At 36.7% G+C, this 18914-nt stretch overlaps 1 protein-coding gene across 7 annotated transcripts in view; it reads right to left on the bottom strand.

Moving 5' to 3' along the window:
• Nucleotides 1–18914, bottom strand: part of WDFY3 (WD repeat and FYVE domain containing 3) — a 351994-nt gene that overhangs the window by 77168 nt on the left and 255912 nt on the right. For 6 of the 7 annotated variants that reach the window (XM_049885821.1, XM_049885820.1, XM_049885824.1 and 3 more), the window contains 8 exons: nucleotides 18715–18876; nucleotides 17421–17515; nucleotides 14859–14979; nucleotides 14442–14659; nucleotides 10057–10292; nucleotides 7629–7763; nucleotides 5424–5603; nucleotides 1854–2087 (listed from right to left, as the gene is read on the bottom strand). In XM_049885821.1, the coding sequence (XP_049741778.1) occupies nucleotides 1854–2087; nucleotides 5424–5603; nucleotides 7629–7763; nucleotides 10057–10292; nucleotides 14442–14659; nucleotides 14859–14979; nucleotides 17421–17515; nucleotides 18715–18876 (1381 nt within the window). The remainder of the gene's footprint in view (nucleotides 1–1853; nucleotides 2088–5423; nucleotides 5604–7628; nucleotides 7764–10056; nucleotides 10293–14441; nucleotides 14660–14858; nucleotides 14980–17420; nucleotides 17516–18714; nucleotides 18877–18914) is intronic. The other variant, XM_049885822.1, reaches the window with a different exon arrangement.

Below are 18914 nucleotides of genomic sequence, written 5' to 3'. Positions count from 1 at the left end.
TAAAAGGATATATGAAACTTGGTGTCTACCTTAAGGCCTTTATAGTCTATCTAGAAGCTATAATCCTGATACTTTCTGCCTCTCTCCGAACTATAAATCTCCCATCCCCAACTTTCAAGTACAATCAGGCATGATTTCATTCTACGGGCAAATCAGTGTCCACAATTACTTAGAACTTTACCTTAAGGTTAATACATGTTATATCAAACTCTCCCTATTAAAAAAATACGGGAAACCAAAATAAAAGATAACTATCATTTACCCATGGTTAATCAGGTATTAAAACTGGTAAAAATTTGAAAATGCCATCATTGGAGATAGCCATTCATTGCTTATTTTCCACATTTATGTACTTTATTTTGTTTGCTCAGGCTTTCTTGCACACATCTCTTCGGAACTTCATTCTGCTGCTTTCTGATTACTGTTTTATTTTTCAAAGAATGCTACAAATTCTTACACTATGTACTAAGGTAAATTCTTACCCTATGTACAGACTCTTACTTTAAGTACCCTAGGTACTCTGTACTATGGACATCTCCCTACTTGGCAGCTTCTTAAAAGTTTCCAGTTCTACAAGGCATGTCTTTTATTCTACCACATAGATTACTGATGGAGCTGAGTATTTTTGTGCCAACATCAAGCATTGTGGTCATGGTTAAAATGCTTAGCATCATCGGTAACTTAAATCACATTAGTGATTTCTATTAACTGCAAAGTGAGATATGTTCACATGAATAAGATAAATCTGCTATGGTTTTAAGGCTGCAATTAAAAAGTTAGCTGTATTAGCCACTAGAGGGAGCAGAGAAAGCTCAGGTTCAGTTGTAGAGCTGCTGAGAGCAGATAGCAAGCTCCTCAGAGAAAAAAGTAGGGAACCTTACTCAGTCTTCTACACAGACTAAATCTTTCATAAAAACTGTTATTTTCAGAGCTCCCAGCTCATAACTGCTTGACACTTGTTTATATGAACTGGTCAAAAGAGCATGAATGCACAGGCACTAAGAATATATTAAATTTCCTCCCCGTGATCTTTTATTTCCTTTTGAGATTTTTCTAGGTGAACATTCTTATGATTTTCATGGATGGCCAACTTCTAGAGGCAGCAGTGAAGGAATTTAAGCTTTAAAGTCATTCTTATTCTCTGATGCACGAGCTGACTCATATCACTTATCAGGAGAATAGGGAGACAACCTAGGAGTTTGTTGCCCTGGGAGAAATTCAATTAACAGCATACTGGACACCTAATAAGTGCAACACCCTATGCGTTAATCTGCAGAATAGAATAAAGCAATAAGCTACAGTCTGTACCTGGCTATGATACGTAAGAGGGACTGAAGTTGGGAATTAAAATGATATGAAGACCAAGCCACTGTAAATGCCTAGGGGAAGGGCCCATGGCCCATGGCCCATGGCCCAAACCCAGCCTGCTGCCTACTTTTTTTAGATCAAGTTTTATTGGAACACAGCCATGCTTATTCATTTAGGTATTGTCTAAGGCTGTTTTCTACCTACAATGGTAGATTTGAACAGTTGTGACAGAGGCTGTATGACTCGCAAAGCCTAAAATATTTACTACCTGGTCCTTTACAGAAAAAAGTTTGCTGACACTGGACTAGGGAAAGGGTGATAAAGGACTGAATTAGGGAAACGCTTGAGAAATGGAAGGAAAACAAACAAATTTATAAGGTCTATAGCATATCTTGGATAAAAACTTTCTACAGCGCATTATATGATGTGCTTATACAACTCAGAATACAAAATCTGTAAAGCATTCAGCATAGAACTTATTTGGTTACTCATGTTCTAATTATAAAGCAATGCAAAGAGATGTAAATGCATTTCCTTGTCTTTACCTCTAACAAGAGATCAATTAGTGGCGTTTGCTTGCTGGCTGGGGTAAGACAGAGATTGTCTATTATTAAAACCCGCATGAAGTCAAAAACAAACTTTTTAGCTGGGTGATTGGTCAGATATGTCTTTGTGCCCACATTGCAGTACTCTGATTGGCTTCTGTTCATTCCTGTGTCTGCTACAAAGGCTTTAAACTCTTCAGCTGGAGATCCCACTTCATCATCAAGATCAGTCACCTAGTAAAATCAAGTAGAAAAATATGCCAGTCACATTAGATTTTTATCTGGTATTTTTACTTCGGTCTTTCTTAAAAACAAAACTGCAGCAGCAACAACAGTATTTAACTTATACGTTTACCTTCTGTTAAGTCACTTGACCCATTATTTCACTCCACTTTATTTGACTCTTGATTCAAGGTAGTCATGTGGCACTGAACGTTACGGTTACTTAACACACGCTCTTTCTAATGTAAACTACCGATCCACCACTAATAATGTATCTACTTTATGTTGAATTATATTTTATTGTGGATAAGTGCAGTAAAAATGAATGAGTAAAATGATAATCTATGTTTGCATATTTGAAATTTGCCTACCAAGAGACTAGATATGTCATAATATTTGAGATAAAGATCTGGTATAACGGTGGTTGTTGTCAGGTGCTGTCCAGTCAGTTCTGACTCATAATGACAAAACATAGTGACATAGTGACATAGTGACAAAACACTGTCTGGTCCTGCCCCATCCTCACAATTGTTGTTATGCTTGAGCCCACTGTTGCAGCCACTATGTCAATCCATCTTGAGGGTCTTCCTCTTCTTCACTGACCCTCTACTTTACCAGCCATGATGTCCTTCTCCAGGTACTGATTCCTCCTGATAGCATATCCGAAGTATGTGAGAGGCAGTCTTGCCATCCTTGCCTCTAAGAAGCACCCTGGTTGTACTTCTTCCAAGACAGGTTTGTTCACTTTTTTGGCAGTCCATGGTATATTCAATATTTTTCACCATCACCATAATTCATAGGCATTAATTCTTCTTTGGTTTTCCTTATTCATCATCCAGCTTTTGCAGGCATATGAGGCAACTGAAAACATCATGGCTTGGATCAGGCGCACCTTAGACTTCAAGGTGACATCTTTGCTTTTCAACACTTTAAAGAGGTCTTTTGCACAGATTTGCCCAATGCAATGCATTATTTTATTTCCTGACTGCTGCTTCTGCAGGTGTTGATTGTGGATCCAAGTAAAATGAAATCCTTGACAACTTCGATCTTTTCTTGGTTTATCACGATGTGGCTTATTGGTCCAGTTGTGAGGATTTTTGTTTTTTTAATCTTGAGGTGTAATCCATACTGAAGGCTGTGGTCTTTGATTTTCATCAGGGAGTGCTTCAAGTCCTCCTCACTTTCAGCAAGCAAGGTTGTGTCATCTGTATAACACAGATTGTTAATGAATCTTCCTCCAATCCTGATGCCCCATTCTTCTTCATATAGTTCAGCTTCTCAGATTATTTGCTCAACATACAGATTGAGTAAGTATGGTAAAAGGATACAACCCTGACACACACCTTTTCTGACTCTAAACCACACAGTATCCCCTTATTCTGTTCGAACAACTGCCTCTTGGTCTATGTACAGGTTCCTCAAAAGCAAAATTAAGTGTTCTGGAATTCCCATTCTTCCCCAGTGTTATCTGTAATTTGTTATGAACCACACGGTTGAATGGCTTTGCATAGTCAATAAAACACGGGTAAACATCTTTCTGGTATTCTCTGCTTTCAGCCAGGGTCCATCTGACATCAGCAATGATATCCACCCTGGTTCCATGTCCTCTTCTGAATCCAGCTTCAATTCTGGCAGTTCCCTGTCGAGACACTGCTGCAGCCACTTTTGAATAATCTTCAGCAAAATTTTACTTGCGTGTGATATTAATGATATTGTTCAATTATTTTCATATTCGCTTGGATCACCTTTCATGGGAACAGGCATAAACATGGATCTCTTCCAGTCGGTTGGCCAGGTACCTGCCCTCCAAATTTCTTGGCATAGACAAGTGAGCACTTCCAGTGCTGTGTCCGTTTTTTGAAATATCTCCCTTGGTATCCTGTAAATTCCTGGAGCCTTGTTTTTTGCCAATGCCTTTAGTGCAGCTTGGATTTCTTCCTTCAGTACCACTGGTTCCTGATCATATGCTACCTCCTGAAATGGTTGAATACCCACCAGCTCTTTTTGGTATAACGACTCCGTGTATTCCTTCTGTCTACTTTGATGCTTTCTGCATTGTTTATATTTTCTCTGTAGGATCCTTCACTATTGCAACTCAAGGCTTGAATTTTTTCTTCAGTTCTTTCAGTTTGAGAAATGCTGAGCATGTTCTTCCCTTTTGGTTTTCTATCTCCAGGTCTGTGCACATGTCATTATAACACTTTACTTTGTCTTCCCGAGCCTCCATTTGAAATCTTCTGTTCAGCTCTTTTGCTTCATCATTTGTTCCATTTGCTTTAGCTTATTTAACGTTCAAGAGCAAGTTTCAGAGGCTCTTCTAACACCCATTTTGGTCTTTTCTTTCTTGGTAGTTAGTACTTAGGGGCTGATTGTTTTTTTCAGGTAGATAAAAATAAATAAATAAACAAGATGAAACAAAGTAACAACAAAATTAGTGCCAATTTTGAGCCAAGAGAGACAGAAAGACTAGAAGATAGATGGTAAGATGTTGAAAAAGATCTAAGAAAGAGACATTATTAAAAGGTCAGTTTTAACCAAAAAAAATGTGGACTTTAAAGTTATAAATAAGCTGGAGTATTATGATCATGAGCTATACTTATCCTTCTCCTAAAAAGCACCATAATTTTAGGATGAGATTTCACCTTTATACAATAATAAAAATTAGTATGAAGAAGGTAATTTATTCCAGGCTTCTACAGTTAAGTGGTAGAAATAGGAAGAAATGTCAAGAAATTCTGAAACACTATGGAGGACTACGGAGGAATAACTGTACAAAAGAAGTACATATACAATATCTGATTATAGTCTAGTAATATTCTATTGCGTTAGCACAAAATAAAAACAAAAGCTAAACAAAATAAGGAAAGTAAAAGTTGAACACAAGAAAGGGCAAACATATACTCTATTTTTTGATAAAGACAACCCTGCAATTCACCTGTAAAGATTAAATCCAGCAAATGTCTATTTCCAGAGATAAATAAACTAGAAATAAATTTGTTCTGATCAGAGTTCTGTTACCTGAAAAGAATGTTTTGCAACCACATAGCTGTCATCACATAAAATGAGAAGGGATCAACAACTGCTTGGGGAGGGAAATTACTGACAAGGGACTTACAAGAATATGGCAAATGAGAAGAGGAAGTAGAGTTCACTGTTATTCTAGTGGAAAGGAGAAGGGAAGTGTGGGGAGCTAGACACACCGGACAATGATGTAAGAGGTTGTGTACAAAGTTATGAAAGACTAGAACTTGGTCAGAAGCTTAAAAGATTGAGGAAAAAAAAAAAAGTCTGCTAACCATTGGAACAGACTAATTCCAGTTTTGACACATTTTCCTCCCCCTTTCCTACCATCTCTGAGTAAGGGCGAATGTTGAAGGGGAAGACTGTGGCTGCTAATGCACACAGGAAGTCAGGGCTCATCCACATGGAGGCCAGGTCTGGAACGTTGTGATACAAGTATCTAAAGAACTGCATCAGGGTCACAGGATATTCCCGGAGCCAAGATCCCTCTTCTTCTGATTGCCAAGGCTGTCACAGGGAGGAGAAATGAAACACGACGTTAGAGAATCCAGCACTGCTGAAAATTATTTTAAAAATCTATTACTATTTTCCTAAACTTGGATATATTTATGGTTCAGGACTCTTAAATCACACACAAGAGAGCAAGCACACATGCAAGCACACAAGCAAACCAATTTAGAAATTAGTTAACACAAAAACAATTGCCTTAGCAACTGACCAGATGTTTGCCTACTCATGGGAGGACTCACAGCTCAGCTGACTGGAGTCACTTTCTATGATTCATCATTATCAGCAGAGGATTGTTGGTGCCCAAAGCTGTTGCTTTACCATCAAAGTTGGCCCATTCTTCATCATGCCAGAGAGTTAAGAGTAAGATCAAAAGATGGGGAGGTTGTTTCACCCTTCTGAGTCTCAGTTTGTAACATGTAAAATGGTGAGACTAATACTTTTAACGATTATGCCATACAACAACGATGATAATGAAAAAAAGTAACAAAAAATGAATATATTTGGACAATGCCTTTCTTCTGGTACCTGCCCACAGAAAAAACTAAACCAAGCACCTTGCCATCCAGTCAATTCTGACTCACAACGACCCCATGAGTTACAGAGCAGAACTGTTCCACAGGGTTTTCTTGGCTGTAATCTTTACCGAAGCAGATCACCAGGTCTTTTTTTTGTGGCACCACTTAAAAAAAAAAATCACCAACCTTTTGGTTAGTAGCCAAGTGCAAACTGTTTGCACCAAATAGACCTCAACAAAAAATGAATACATGTGAACAATGCCTATCTTCTGGTATCTGCCTGAAGAACGGATATGTTTTTAACTTATTTTTATATTTGTTTGTGAAGAGGCACCAAAACAAGAATCCCCATGCATTCTAAATTAATACTTTTAATGGTAATGTTCTTTTCGTAGATGGCACAACGACTGAAATTAGATGATTTGGCAAGTATTTGTAATCCATGGGGTCTAAGTTAATATTTCCTCTTAAAATGTGATGCTAGAATATATTTAAAAAAAAATGAATTATTCACAATACTCCTGTAAGATAGATAAGAACACACACTATGTCATTTGCTCTTTCAGCTCTTCATATCTAAGCTAGAAATAATTAAAATTGTTAAATAAACAAAAACTTGTACAATAAAATTTTTAATCTCTAATTGAAAATAGGAAACCCTGGTGGCGTAGTGGCTAAGTGCTATGGCTGCTAACCAAAAGGTCAGCAGTTCAAATCCACCAGGCGCTCCTTGGAAACTCTATGGGGCAGTTCTACTCTGTCCCATAGGGTCGCTATAAGTCAGAAATGACTTGAGGCCACAGGGTTTGGTTTTTGGTTTTTTTTAATTGAAAATAATTTTAAAAGTTTAAATAATCTATTGTTGTAATAATATATACTAAATTTACATTCATTTTTACATGTATACATTGTAATATGTATTTTATGACATTAATAAGTAACACTTATGAAGCACTTACTATATACTAGGCACTCTTGTGTTTGTGTGCAAATTAATTTTTCACAACAACCCTAAGAGGTTTAAATTCTATCCAATCAGCATCTTATAAATGAGGAAACTGAGGCACAGAATGGTTCCTTATTGCTGTCGAGTGGGTCCCAACTCATAATGACCCTATAGGACAGAGGAGAACTGCCCCATAGGGTTTCCAAGACTGTATTCTTCACAGAAGCAGACTGCCACATCTTTTTACTGAAGGTTGGCTTGTGGGTTTGAACCGCTGACCCTTCAGTTAACAGCCAGGTGCTAACCACTGTGCCACCAGGGCTCCTTACAGAATGCTTAGTATGCCTGAATTACCAAAAGTTGGGTTTGAACCCAGGCAGGGCTCCAGAGCTCATGGTCTTAACCACTGCATGGTCAGTCCTTACATTAGACAGAAGAAAAAAGAAAGGCTGAGGTTCCAAAGATCATGTAGTGAATAAATAGTTACATTATGAAAGGATTCCTCTACTGAAAAACAAATAGAAGACGCAGGTGTAGGTCTCAGTATCGCTGTAAACTTACTGAATTCAGCATGCTGCGAAGCATTCCCAATAATAAAAAAGCAGCTTCTGTGCACACGTTGTGTATAGAAGAGACCACGGTCCCACTGGAGGCAGGAACTCCAAAGATAAATGTCCAAATGGAGTCTAAATCAAACTGAAGAGGTAAAAGAGATGAAAGATGAGCCATTGTTTATTTTTCTCAGTAGAGACCCTCATAATTCTAATATTCTAAAATTTCTTTGTAATCAGTCAGTTTGCTTTTAAAAGAGAAATGATGACGAGAAAGAGACTTCACATTTCTCCTCTGATATTCTGCAAGTCATTTTTATATTCATAAAGAAAAGTTTAATACTATGTATCATCCTGTGTTAGGTACCTACGTTAAAAACATTAATTCCTACATTATTTTTGAAAGGAAAATAAACTTAAATAACATACATGCTAATCAGCCAAGGAATGAAATTAAGAACAACTGATGATTATAAGCAGAATCTTTTTTTTTTTAAACTGTACTTTAGGTGGAGGTTTACAGGACAAACTAGCTTCTCATTAAACAGTGCACATATTGTTTTATGACACTAGTTAACAACCCCATGATATGTCAACACTCTTTCTTCTTGGCCTTGGGTTCCCCGTTAATAGTTTTTCTGTCCCCTCTTGCATTCTAGTCCTTGCCCTGAGTTGGTGTGCCCCTTTAGTCTTGTTTTGTTTTATGGTCTTGCCCAGCCTTTGGATGAAGATCAACCTCAGGAGTGACTTCATTATTGAGCTAAAAAGATGTCTGGGGCCATACTCTCAGGGTTTCTCCAGTTTGTCAGGTCAGTAAGTCTGGTCTTTTTTTGTCAGTTAGAATTTTGTTCTACATTTGTCTCCAGCTCTGTCTGGGGCCCTCGATTGTGATCCCTGTCTGAGCAGTCAGTGGTGGTAGCCAGCTACCATCTAGTTGTATGGACTCAGACTTGTGGAAGCCATGGTAGTTGTGGTCCATTAGTCCTTTGGACTAATCCTTCCCTTGTGTCTTTAGTTTTCTTCACTCTCCCTTGCTCCTGAAGGGGTGAGACCAGTGGAGTATCTTAAATGGTTGCTCACAGGCTTTTAAGACCCCAGACGCTACTCACCTAAGTAGTAGAATGTAGAACAGTTTCTTTATGAACTATGTTATGCCAGTTGAGCTAGATGTTCCCTGAGACCGTGGTCCCCACAGCCCTCAGCCAAGTAATTCAGTCCCTCATGGAGTTTGGATGTATCTATGGAGCTTCCATGACCTTGCCTTGTACAAGCTGTGCTGGCTTCCCCAGTATTGTATACTGTCTTACCCTTCACCAAAGTTACCACTTATCTATTGTCTATTTAATGTTTAAGCAGGATCTTTTAAAAAAGCATGTTGGACTAACTTTTTCAACCTCAGCAATGTTCTAATTCAGTTTTAGAGTATTCATAGATAAGATCTGACACAATAAAAACTTTTTGAGGTTTATTCATAGCAGCTTTATATAATGATACTTTATGACTACCATGTCATGTGTATTTTGAAAAGTTACATAACCAAACAAATTCTGCTGAGCATGAATTGGTATCTTGATTTAATGTAAGGGTATAGACTCAAGCGTTTTCATTTAAAAAGTTCTGTGAACTACTAGAATTGATTTGGAAAGCATTGGGTATTATGATGAAGTATACTTGAGTTTAAATGTTAAATTCCTAAGTTTTCATAGTGCTACAAACATAAGCTCTATATAAAAATATCCATAAACAAAAAAAAAAACCAAACCCACTGCCATCGAGTCAATTCCGACTCATAGCAACCCTATAGGACAGAGTAGAACTGCACCACAGAGTTTCCAAGGAGCACCAGGCGAATTCAAACTGCTGACCGCTTGGTTAGCAGCCGTAGCGCTTAGTCATCAGGGTTTCCTAGATATCCATAACAATCTCAAATTAGAAAGCACATAAAACCCTACTGTTTTCCTAATATGGATGTTATCTGGTTTTTTAATTAAGAAATTAAAAAAGTTTTTTTTTTATAATCAGAACTTACACTAAGGATTTGTTTTTATAGTCCAAAACAACTCAATTAATTTATGGGTTCACGAACTACTCCCTTTGCTTTTAATTGTATGGAAATGAAAATATATTTCTAGATAAAGTCATATAACTCAAAAGAATTCTTTAGATCACCATTAAAATATTACCCAAAAGTCTTTACACATATATAATCACAGAGTAATCATAAAGAAAAAAAAAAAGAAATGCCAAATGTGGATAAAGGACTCCTTTTTGGGAAATTTTTCTATAATATTTTTGGATTTTTCTATTCCAAATCAAATTCTTTATGTGAGAAAGTGATAGAATTAATAGTTAGTTTTATTGTGATTAAAGTGTTATGCTACGGAGATTTTTTTTTTAGTATAAATAATTACACTTATACCTTACTAGGTAATTCCTACCTGGCCACCCTGCTTACATCGGCTGCTGATGACAGGCACACTGACCTGCAGGTTCTCAGGCAGCTCACTAACTGGCTGCTGCAGAAACAATGCCATGAGGAGAAAATAGAGAGCAGGGACATTAGTGTGTTTAGGAAGGAATGACTGAAGAACTGGAAAACCAGGAAAATGACAAGCATCCCGGTTAATCTCCCTGACCGTTGATCTCCCACCGGCACTCCGGCCCACATTGAATCCTAAGAGAAGAGGAAACAGGAATAAGTACAAAATTAACCAGTTATTGTCGGCTGCATTAACAAAGAAGGCTGCAGTTCAGGATATGTGACATTTCTATCCAGAACATTCACATTAAAGGCCATGATCTATTCAGCTGTGGAATTACTCTTTTAGTCAAAAGTTTTACTCTAGCAAGCTTGTCTATTAGCATAATCAAAAACCCGAATGCACTGCTGTCAAGTTGATTGACTCATAGCGACCCTATAGGACAGAGCAGAACTGCTCCATGGTGTTTCCAAGATTGTAAATCTTTACAGAAGCTGACGGCCACATCTTTCTCCTGTGGAGCAGCTGGTGAGTTTAAACTACCAACCCTCTGATTAGCAGTCGAGTGCTTAACCACTGCGCCACCAGGGCTCCTATTACGATACAGGTTTTGAAACCTAGCTCGAGACAATCAGATATAAGAGTTTGGAAATGCTTCATAAGGTGATGTAAAGTCTACTCATTAAAAGAATGATCTCAGAAGGGCTCTAACACTCCTGCTTGTATTTCCCTACAAAGAAAGTGAAATTCAAAATATAGTCAAAATTTAGGATGATACGAAAATGTATTATAAAAATGTAATTGTTACAACAGAGTGAATACATGTCATTTGTCCTGAAAATCATGATAAACTAGTTAATCTTAAATTATCTACAAATCTGGAGACCAGACAAAACGAGTAAGTAAAATAATCTTTCCTCTCAACACGAACTGTAATTCTGCTGCAGATGTCACCCTGTAGTGGGGCACCAAATCCAAGCCCTCTGTGGCTACGGTTATCCATGGGCCTGAACTGAACTGCCACAGTCCTCTCTAGAAACATAGCTATTCTGTGAGACGGTCATTGCTTGTTAATATAGCTTACAGCATCAACGCTTCTATCAGTCCCGTTTCTCTGCTACATAATAACTTTCAGGATATAGCCCAAATATTGGGGTCTTTCATCACCCCAAACCTAGGACTGTGCACCAAACCCAACCCGCTGCTGTCGAATTGACTCCGACTCATAGCAACCCTATAGGACAGAGTATAACTGTCCCATAAGGTTTCCGAGGAGCAGCTGGTGGACTAGAACTGCTGACCTTTTGGTTAGCAGCTGAGCTCTTCACCACTGTGTCACCAGGGCTCTAGTACTGTGCACAGCACAGAGTAAAGGCTGGCTAAATTTTCATGGAAAACTTTGAATACCAATAAACAGATGAAGAATTGACTTTTACTCTGATGCAATTTGTATTTTAAATGAATGTTCGCATTTCAATTTACTTCTAAGATGAAGTAAACACAAAGTACTTGATACTAGTTAACGTAAAAGAAATTTATGTCTAGGTTGCTTTTTAAATATTTTATCCTAACCAACTGCTCAGTGTGCATTAGTGAATTAATCTTCTAAAGTATGCTTCTCTAATTAGTGAAAAATTTTACAGCAATCTATCATGCTCTTTTATATGCTATCTCATTTCTGACTGACAAGGAACTAGTGAGTGAACTACTATTACCATTTTTATAACAGAGAAAATATGTGATTTGTTCAAAGTAATAAGGTTAATGAGCAGGGGTACTGGGATTTGAAACCCAGTGTCTGTTTTAGAGCCTATAAAATTATGTCATCTTTCTTGCCCTTGTTAATAGCATCGCCACATTTGTGAATGACTGGCTGGATTAGTTCATTTGTTTGTAGTAAATTCTAAGTAAAGTTATATGAGCATAAAAAAATACTCTTGAGTTTTCAGACAGTAAGTGATAAAAGGTGGTATTTTACACACTAAACAGGAAAACAAATTTTGATTGAACTGTAGGTGCTTTAAAAAAAAAAAAAAAAAAAGGCAACACCAGCATTCGTTTTCCTTTCTAAAGTTTCACAAACCCTATTTTTCTCCCTAAATAATCTTAAGGGATATTTAGATTCAAGTTACAGTTATATGCAAAGTCTTTTTATAAAGAAAAATTTGACAAAAACAAATTACCCTTCAATCAAGAAATTAAGAGAAGTCAGGTTGCTCATCAGATCAAGGAGAAATAGAAAAAAATGAGAAGCCATGTGTTTGTGTATATAAATACATTGATATTCAGCAATATGAAATTAAATTTAAATACCTAGATTGTTTTTTTGGAATCAGAGCAGCATATAGAAAGTGCAAGCAGGTAACAATGCAGGACAAACAAATTCTAGGCCATGAAGTCAGTTAGGTCACACATGAAGTAGCGTTCAACAGAAAAAAGAAGAGGACTAAGCATAAAAAGACTGATTCTTAGACATCATTACTCTCCATCCCAGGAAGCTATATAGTTAACAGTATTAATTTCCTAATTGGAGAAATTAACCCTTAAATTATATTTATGAGGTTAAATTTACTTCCCATAAAACATAGTTTATATACCAAAAAATATATAGCTGTCTCCAGAAACCTGAAGGCCAAATGAGGTAGCATATATGAAAGAATTTTGCAAACCACCATGTGCTATATAGATCTTAGGTGTTATTACTACTGCTGTTTTTGGCCTTCAATGAGAAGCAATGAAGCATTTAAAACTCTTACGTTCACTAGAACACATTCGATTTCAACAGAATTCACACTCAATTATATCTTTCATTGTTTGTTCTCTAGTAGCTATACTACACAGGCCAGCAAGTCAAATTTTCTGCTACCAAACTGTTCTTAATAATCACATTTAGTGGGTTATGTCTCCTGTCCCCACCCCGAGTAAATGCAAAATAGTGTTCTACTTTTCAGTGTAAAAAACGACCTATAATAATGATTATAATTTAATGATAATAATTCAAAGGGTATATTTTACAGCAGATAATATATTTTTGAGAAATCATTTCATAGTTATGCCACTGCTTTCTTCATCCCATATAGTTACTTGGGACATTTTGCACATGTGAAATAACAATGCAACAGTCCTACATTGCCAACTCTGTCTTCCTACCATTTTCTCTGACATGTGGTAAAGCAGTCCTGGAAGTACCTGTGTAGTGTCAACTTTTACATTTCTCACAGATAACTTAGATGCTAAATTCTGACCCCCAACTTTCTCCTCTGACAACTGTGTACCAGCCTCCTTGATAGATGCTTCTTAAGATCAGTCATATGACAACTGTATGATTATAAAATGTTAGAGTAAAAAACATACTTAAATACTTCAAAAAACGAATGACTATAATTTTCAGTGAAAACATACATGATCTTTGTAATCTTCAAAGCAAGATCATTAATATGAACAGGAACATACCAATTCATATAAACCTAACAGGGAACTATAATTTTTTAATATTACTTAAATGCTTAGTTATATGTTGAAACGGCATGGTATTAATGAGTAGAGAATAAGGAGCTTTGGCCATAACTTTGAGCTTAAATCCTGGAAAGGAATATGGCATTATTAGAAAAGCCATGGGCTACGGATCTGGACAACCTGGATTTAGATTCTGACGCTCCTTAGCTGTGTGACAAGCAACTTCACACCTATGCCTTGGTTTCCTCATCTGTAAAATGCATGTAACAGTATTTACACCTCATGGGGTTATAATGAAAATATAGGTTTCCCTGGGTGGTACAAACGGTTACTGTGCTAGCTACTAACTGAAAAGTTGGAGGTTCAAGTCCACCAAGAAGTGCCTAGGAAGAAAAGCCTGGTAATCTACTTGGAAAAATCAGCCACTGAAAACCTATGAAATACTACTGTACTCTGACACACATGGGGTAGCTGTAAGTTGGGATAACTGGTAATGTTATTACACAGAAAGTGTTTAGACTAGTAATCGGCACAGAGTAAGCACTCAAAATAAATATTAATTATTATTAATACAATTCTACTGATAATATGCTAATTATTTACTCATACATGAGAAACGGAACTATACCATGGCTATAAAAAGATTAGGAATTCCCTGAGTTTGCAAATCTTAAAATTCTGTCTCTGACTTCATTCTGATGTGCCATTAAAAAAGCCAAATTTGAAACCTTCTAAGCCTTCCATTCTATTATGAATTAAAGTTCAGCATGATTCTTAAATGGTTATCAAATAAAGATGTACTGGTGAGTATAGGCTTACATAAGATTTTAAAACAAAACAAAACACCACAGCTTGTTTCAACATAGCTGTTTTTAGAAGTTCCATACCTAATACCGTTCCGATCTTATTAGTTAAGACAGAATCTGTCTGTTCGAGCCACCCTCCTCCATTGAGTCCTTCTTTAAACTTGATGAGAATAGACTGATTACTCAGCAGGACAACGAGAATCCTCATGGCTGCGGTAACTGTGGTGGAATGCAAGTGTTCTTCCATGAACATCATAATCCAGTCAAAACCCAGTGTCCTGACCAGTTCTTCGCAAGCTCTATTTAAAGACAGGTGGATAAAAAAAAAAAAAAAAAAAATTTCAGGTATTAGATTAGGTTTCATTCTTGAGATACAATATATTTCAGGGTTTAAAAAAATCTATTTAATGTCAGTGGTTTTTCCTTCTCTTGTCTACCATGCATCAACTAACTAGTAACAGCAACTCATATCATTCATTCTAAAAAGTTTTTACTTACTGCAAATTAATGCTTGTCTTTTCTTTAGATGTATAAACTAGTTTTAGCAAGATATCTAGAAGTCTGTTCCTCAAAAGGATAAGATTAGCAGATACAAGACCTCCGAACTCCTCCTCAGTCCCTACAATGAAAATAAATACATTAAACTCACCCTAGCAGATAAACTAGCAGAAAATACCCAACATTATATATATATATAGAGAGAGAGAGAGTGTGTGAGTCACTGTGAGTCAAAATCGACTTGACACTAATGGGTTTGTTTTGGTTTGATTTATATTCTTCGAAATCTCACTGGAAAATACTTCCTTCAGATAGAAAGCATTTTCTCTAGGTGGGGGAGCTTTTCATTAAAGTGAACAGAAAAAAAAAAGGGTTTGTTAAATCTTTTCTCTTTAGAGCCCTGAAAATTGTTCATTCACATTGGGCTTTATAGAAGCCTGCAACAATGAAAGCTGTAAATCCTTTTTTACAATACTGTTCCCCTCCCATCACCAGCAGGAAAAAAGCAATCTAATGAGAACCGCATGAAAAAAAATAACAATCAGCATAAAACCTCGACCTCCCAAATCCTTAATTTCTAGTTTCATTTTGAAGGATATAAATAGTTTTAACTTACTAGATTTAAAAACTGAAACTATAAGTATAAACTTATTTAATAAATATAATACATAAAGGAACGTTAGGAGTAAATTGCAGAGAAGAGGGCCAAAAGCACACAAATGCACAACAGAAAGAGCAAAAGAAGAGGAGGAAGACAGGAAGCTCAGTGGCTATCAATGGACAGTGCTGGCAACACAGGGCTGGGTATCAATGACCCGGTGCTCTAGGCCCAGCTCTGCCACAGATAAGCTATGGCCAGTGAGTCATGAACTGTAGGACAGAGGCTCATCTTAGGCTCAATTTCAACTACCATATTTATATGAGTTTAACTTGTTTTGGGCAATGAACTATTATTACCTTTAATCGTTTTAGTCTTCTAACAATGTTAGTTTAGTGTCTTAATCATTATGTACAATGCTTTGACTTCACTTTGTTTCTGAAGTTTCAGCAACTTTCTTAAACTGGACAGCCACCGTAGAGGCACAGATCAGGGCAGGGTTCATTCTCACCAAGAGGAACTCAAGGCCGCCTCCCCTTCTAGGAGGCACAGAGTGGTAATTTATAATATGCCTTATAAGAAGCATACTATAAATCTAAGTTGTTGTAAGAAATATTTCCTTTTTTTTTTTTCTAGAATAAAGTGACACTCTACATGGAAATGAAAATTTCTCAGTTTTTATGTCTAGTCTTCTGTCCATTTAAACTTCCCCTCATTAAAATATTACCTCTGAAAGGATTTTCCAGGTTAATTTCTTCCCAAACAGATGTTTTATTTCACATCACGTCACCCTTTTATGCTATTTATGTTATTTTGCACTGATTAGTATGTATCGCTGTTGAATGTCATTCAAGCCATTTTCCTCTTCTGCGAGTACGGCAGTTATTAAGCACTCAGCGAGTGTTATCCACTGATTTGATCTTTATTCTTCTCATGCACTGCTACTTTGCATCACCACAGAAATCGTGCCAAATGAGTTGGCAGTAGGTAAACGGCTGGGGCTGTTCCTAGTCCTGGACCAGTCACTGAATCTCTGATTTACAGCAAGCCACTTAGCCTCTCAAATCTCTCAGTCTCTCTTTGGAAACTGTAATTACAGCACTTCCTCCTCTTATCTGCAAAGCACAGGAGCGGTTGTGCTTGAAATCAGATAGTCAACAAGGAGAACTTTTTGCAAGGCAGTGATGCTACAATAGTATTTCTCCTCCACCCGCTGAGTGAACAGTGCTGTCAGGGTTTAAAGGAAGGCATTTACGTAGTATGATTTTAGAATAATAAAACAGGGTAGTAATGTAAATAATGCTGAACAAATGTACTACAGATTTTTTGCAGACGTCAATCTCTTCAATGCTTTCCAAGCAACTACTCTGTCTTAGAATATACAACAACAACAATCAAAACACATTAGAATGAAGGGAAAAAATATGTACCACAGGAGGGAAGTTAAAAGTGCTTGTCATGGACCCTGAAACTCACAACTTACAAAACTCTTTTTATTTTGTATTTACCTAAAATGATTCTAGTAAAATGTTCTCTCCCCCAGTGACTACTGAATATTTATTTTAATAAGGGAACGAATGAAAATAGTAATATAGATATAATCCACTTTAGCAATATCTGTATTTCTGAAGATGTTTATATAAATAAAAATCAAATAATGTTTAAATCACACTACAAGAGTTTGCTATTTAAAGAAACATTGTTATGAATCCTCTAAAAATATGGAAGATATTAATTTTAAAGTAAAATTCATACCCTCTTAAATTTTCTAGGTAATTCTGTACTTCTGCATATTGTATATTGTATAGATACAAGACAAATACATCTGGGAAAGACCAAAAAAAGTAACACATGCAGAAAATAATAAAATATTATTGTATATAATTCAGGTCTAACTTATGTTGAAGAAATTAGGGCAAATAATTAGTTGACCACTATTTTTCCAAGCTCCAGAATTGACTTACCAGTGTCAAGCTTCTCTTCATGGTTGATTTCCATAACTACAAATTTCTCACAAACTGCAAAAGTTGGCAAAGTAGAAGAAATAAACTGTCCAAACCTTTAAATACCAAAAAAAAGTTATGAATTTTATTTTTCCTCTCCCCTGAACAACAAAATCCAAAGAAATAAAACATAAAATAGTATTTCCTATTTTAACTAATCTTTTACAGACCTTTAGGTGATCATATTTAGTATGCCTCTCCCCAACTACCCCAATTAGTATTACAGACAATAATGCCTTAAAAATATAGAGAAAAACATAGTTCTTCAGAAATTTGAATCCTTTAAAGTACTAACCCAAATAGCTTCAAGAGCCAAACAGAATGATCCAGATTAAAATGTCCTAATAGTACCTATACGGACCCAATGTAGTCCTAGTAGCTAAGAACTTGAGTTTTCGAAACACAGATAAGGCTAACATTTGGGCTTTCTCACTTTTTAAAGGAGCCCTGGTGGCACAATAGTTAAGTGCTCAGTTTGAACCCACCCAGAGGCTCCACAGGAGAAAGGACCTGGAGATCTGCTTCCGTAATTATTACAGCCTAGAAAACCACATGGGCAATTCTACTCTGTCACCTAGGGTCCCTATGAGTCAAAATCTACTTGACAGCATCTAACAACAGTATCACTTTTTAACTGTGTGATCTGGGGCAAGTAGCTTATAGTTTTTCATCTGTCAAATACTGTAAGCAATTCTCTACATGAAAAACACTTCAGTTAGGTGTGCAATTTTTTCTCCCCATTTTTGGTTAAGATGATCATGTGAACATAGGCATATTTCTACAGACACTCCTTAAATATGCCTTAAGTTGTATTTTACACTGGCAGCAAAATAATACATAAATGGTTTGAATAAGCAACAGTAACACAGTGTCATCTGTTTGGGTGACAGAGAGCAAATTCAAACAGAAAATGGCACACCTGCTATGAGGTGTGTGTACAAAAGTGCACATATGTGCACACGTTTGTGCCGATGCACTTGAGAAGTAGCAGGGCTCAGGGGAGAGAGCCAGGGACTGAGAATTTCTATACTGAACACTTTTATATCCAGGTCAATTGATCTCATTGGTTTTATTTTTACATTTTTTTCCCATGAATATTACTCTATTATTCACTAGTGGCGATATTGAGACATCTTGAATGGTGTTAACATTACAGGCGTTATACAGGCATAGAAACCAATCACATTCATGTCATTTGTCTTAGCCTCACTGGCACTTTTCGTTCATGGAAGACGAGCACAGCAGTTTTTACTACCTGAGCAGGTCATTGGTGCTGGGAAACCCTTGCAGTAAGAAGCTCAGCACGTTACTGATCGCAGCAATGGTGGGCTGGGATAAAGACATATCTCGAAGAGTCAGCAGCAGCTTTGGGATTAGCTGGAATTCCCTCATTAATTTGGCATTCTTTGAAGCTTCACTATAAGAAAGAAGATTTTATAGACTGTACTATCATCT

The sequence above is a fragment of the Elephas maximus genome, chromosome 5 (genome assembly GCF_024166365.1).
Source record: "Elephas maximus indicus isolate mEleMax1 chromosome 5, mEleMax1 primary haplotype, whole genome shotgun sequence".
NCBI classification, from domain to species: Eukaryota; Metazoa; Chordata; class Mammalia; order Proboscidea; family Elephantidae; genus Elephas; species Elephas maximus.
The sequence above is the reverse complement of the archived record's forward strand: the minus strand, read 5'-3'. Positions and strand labels throughout refer to the sequence as shown.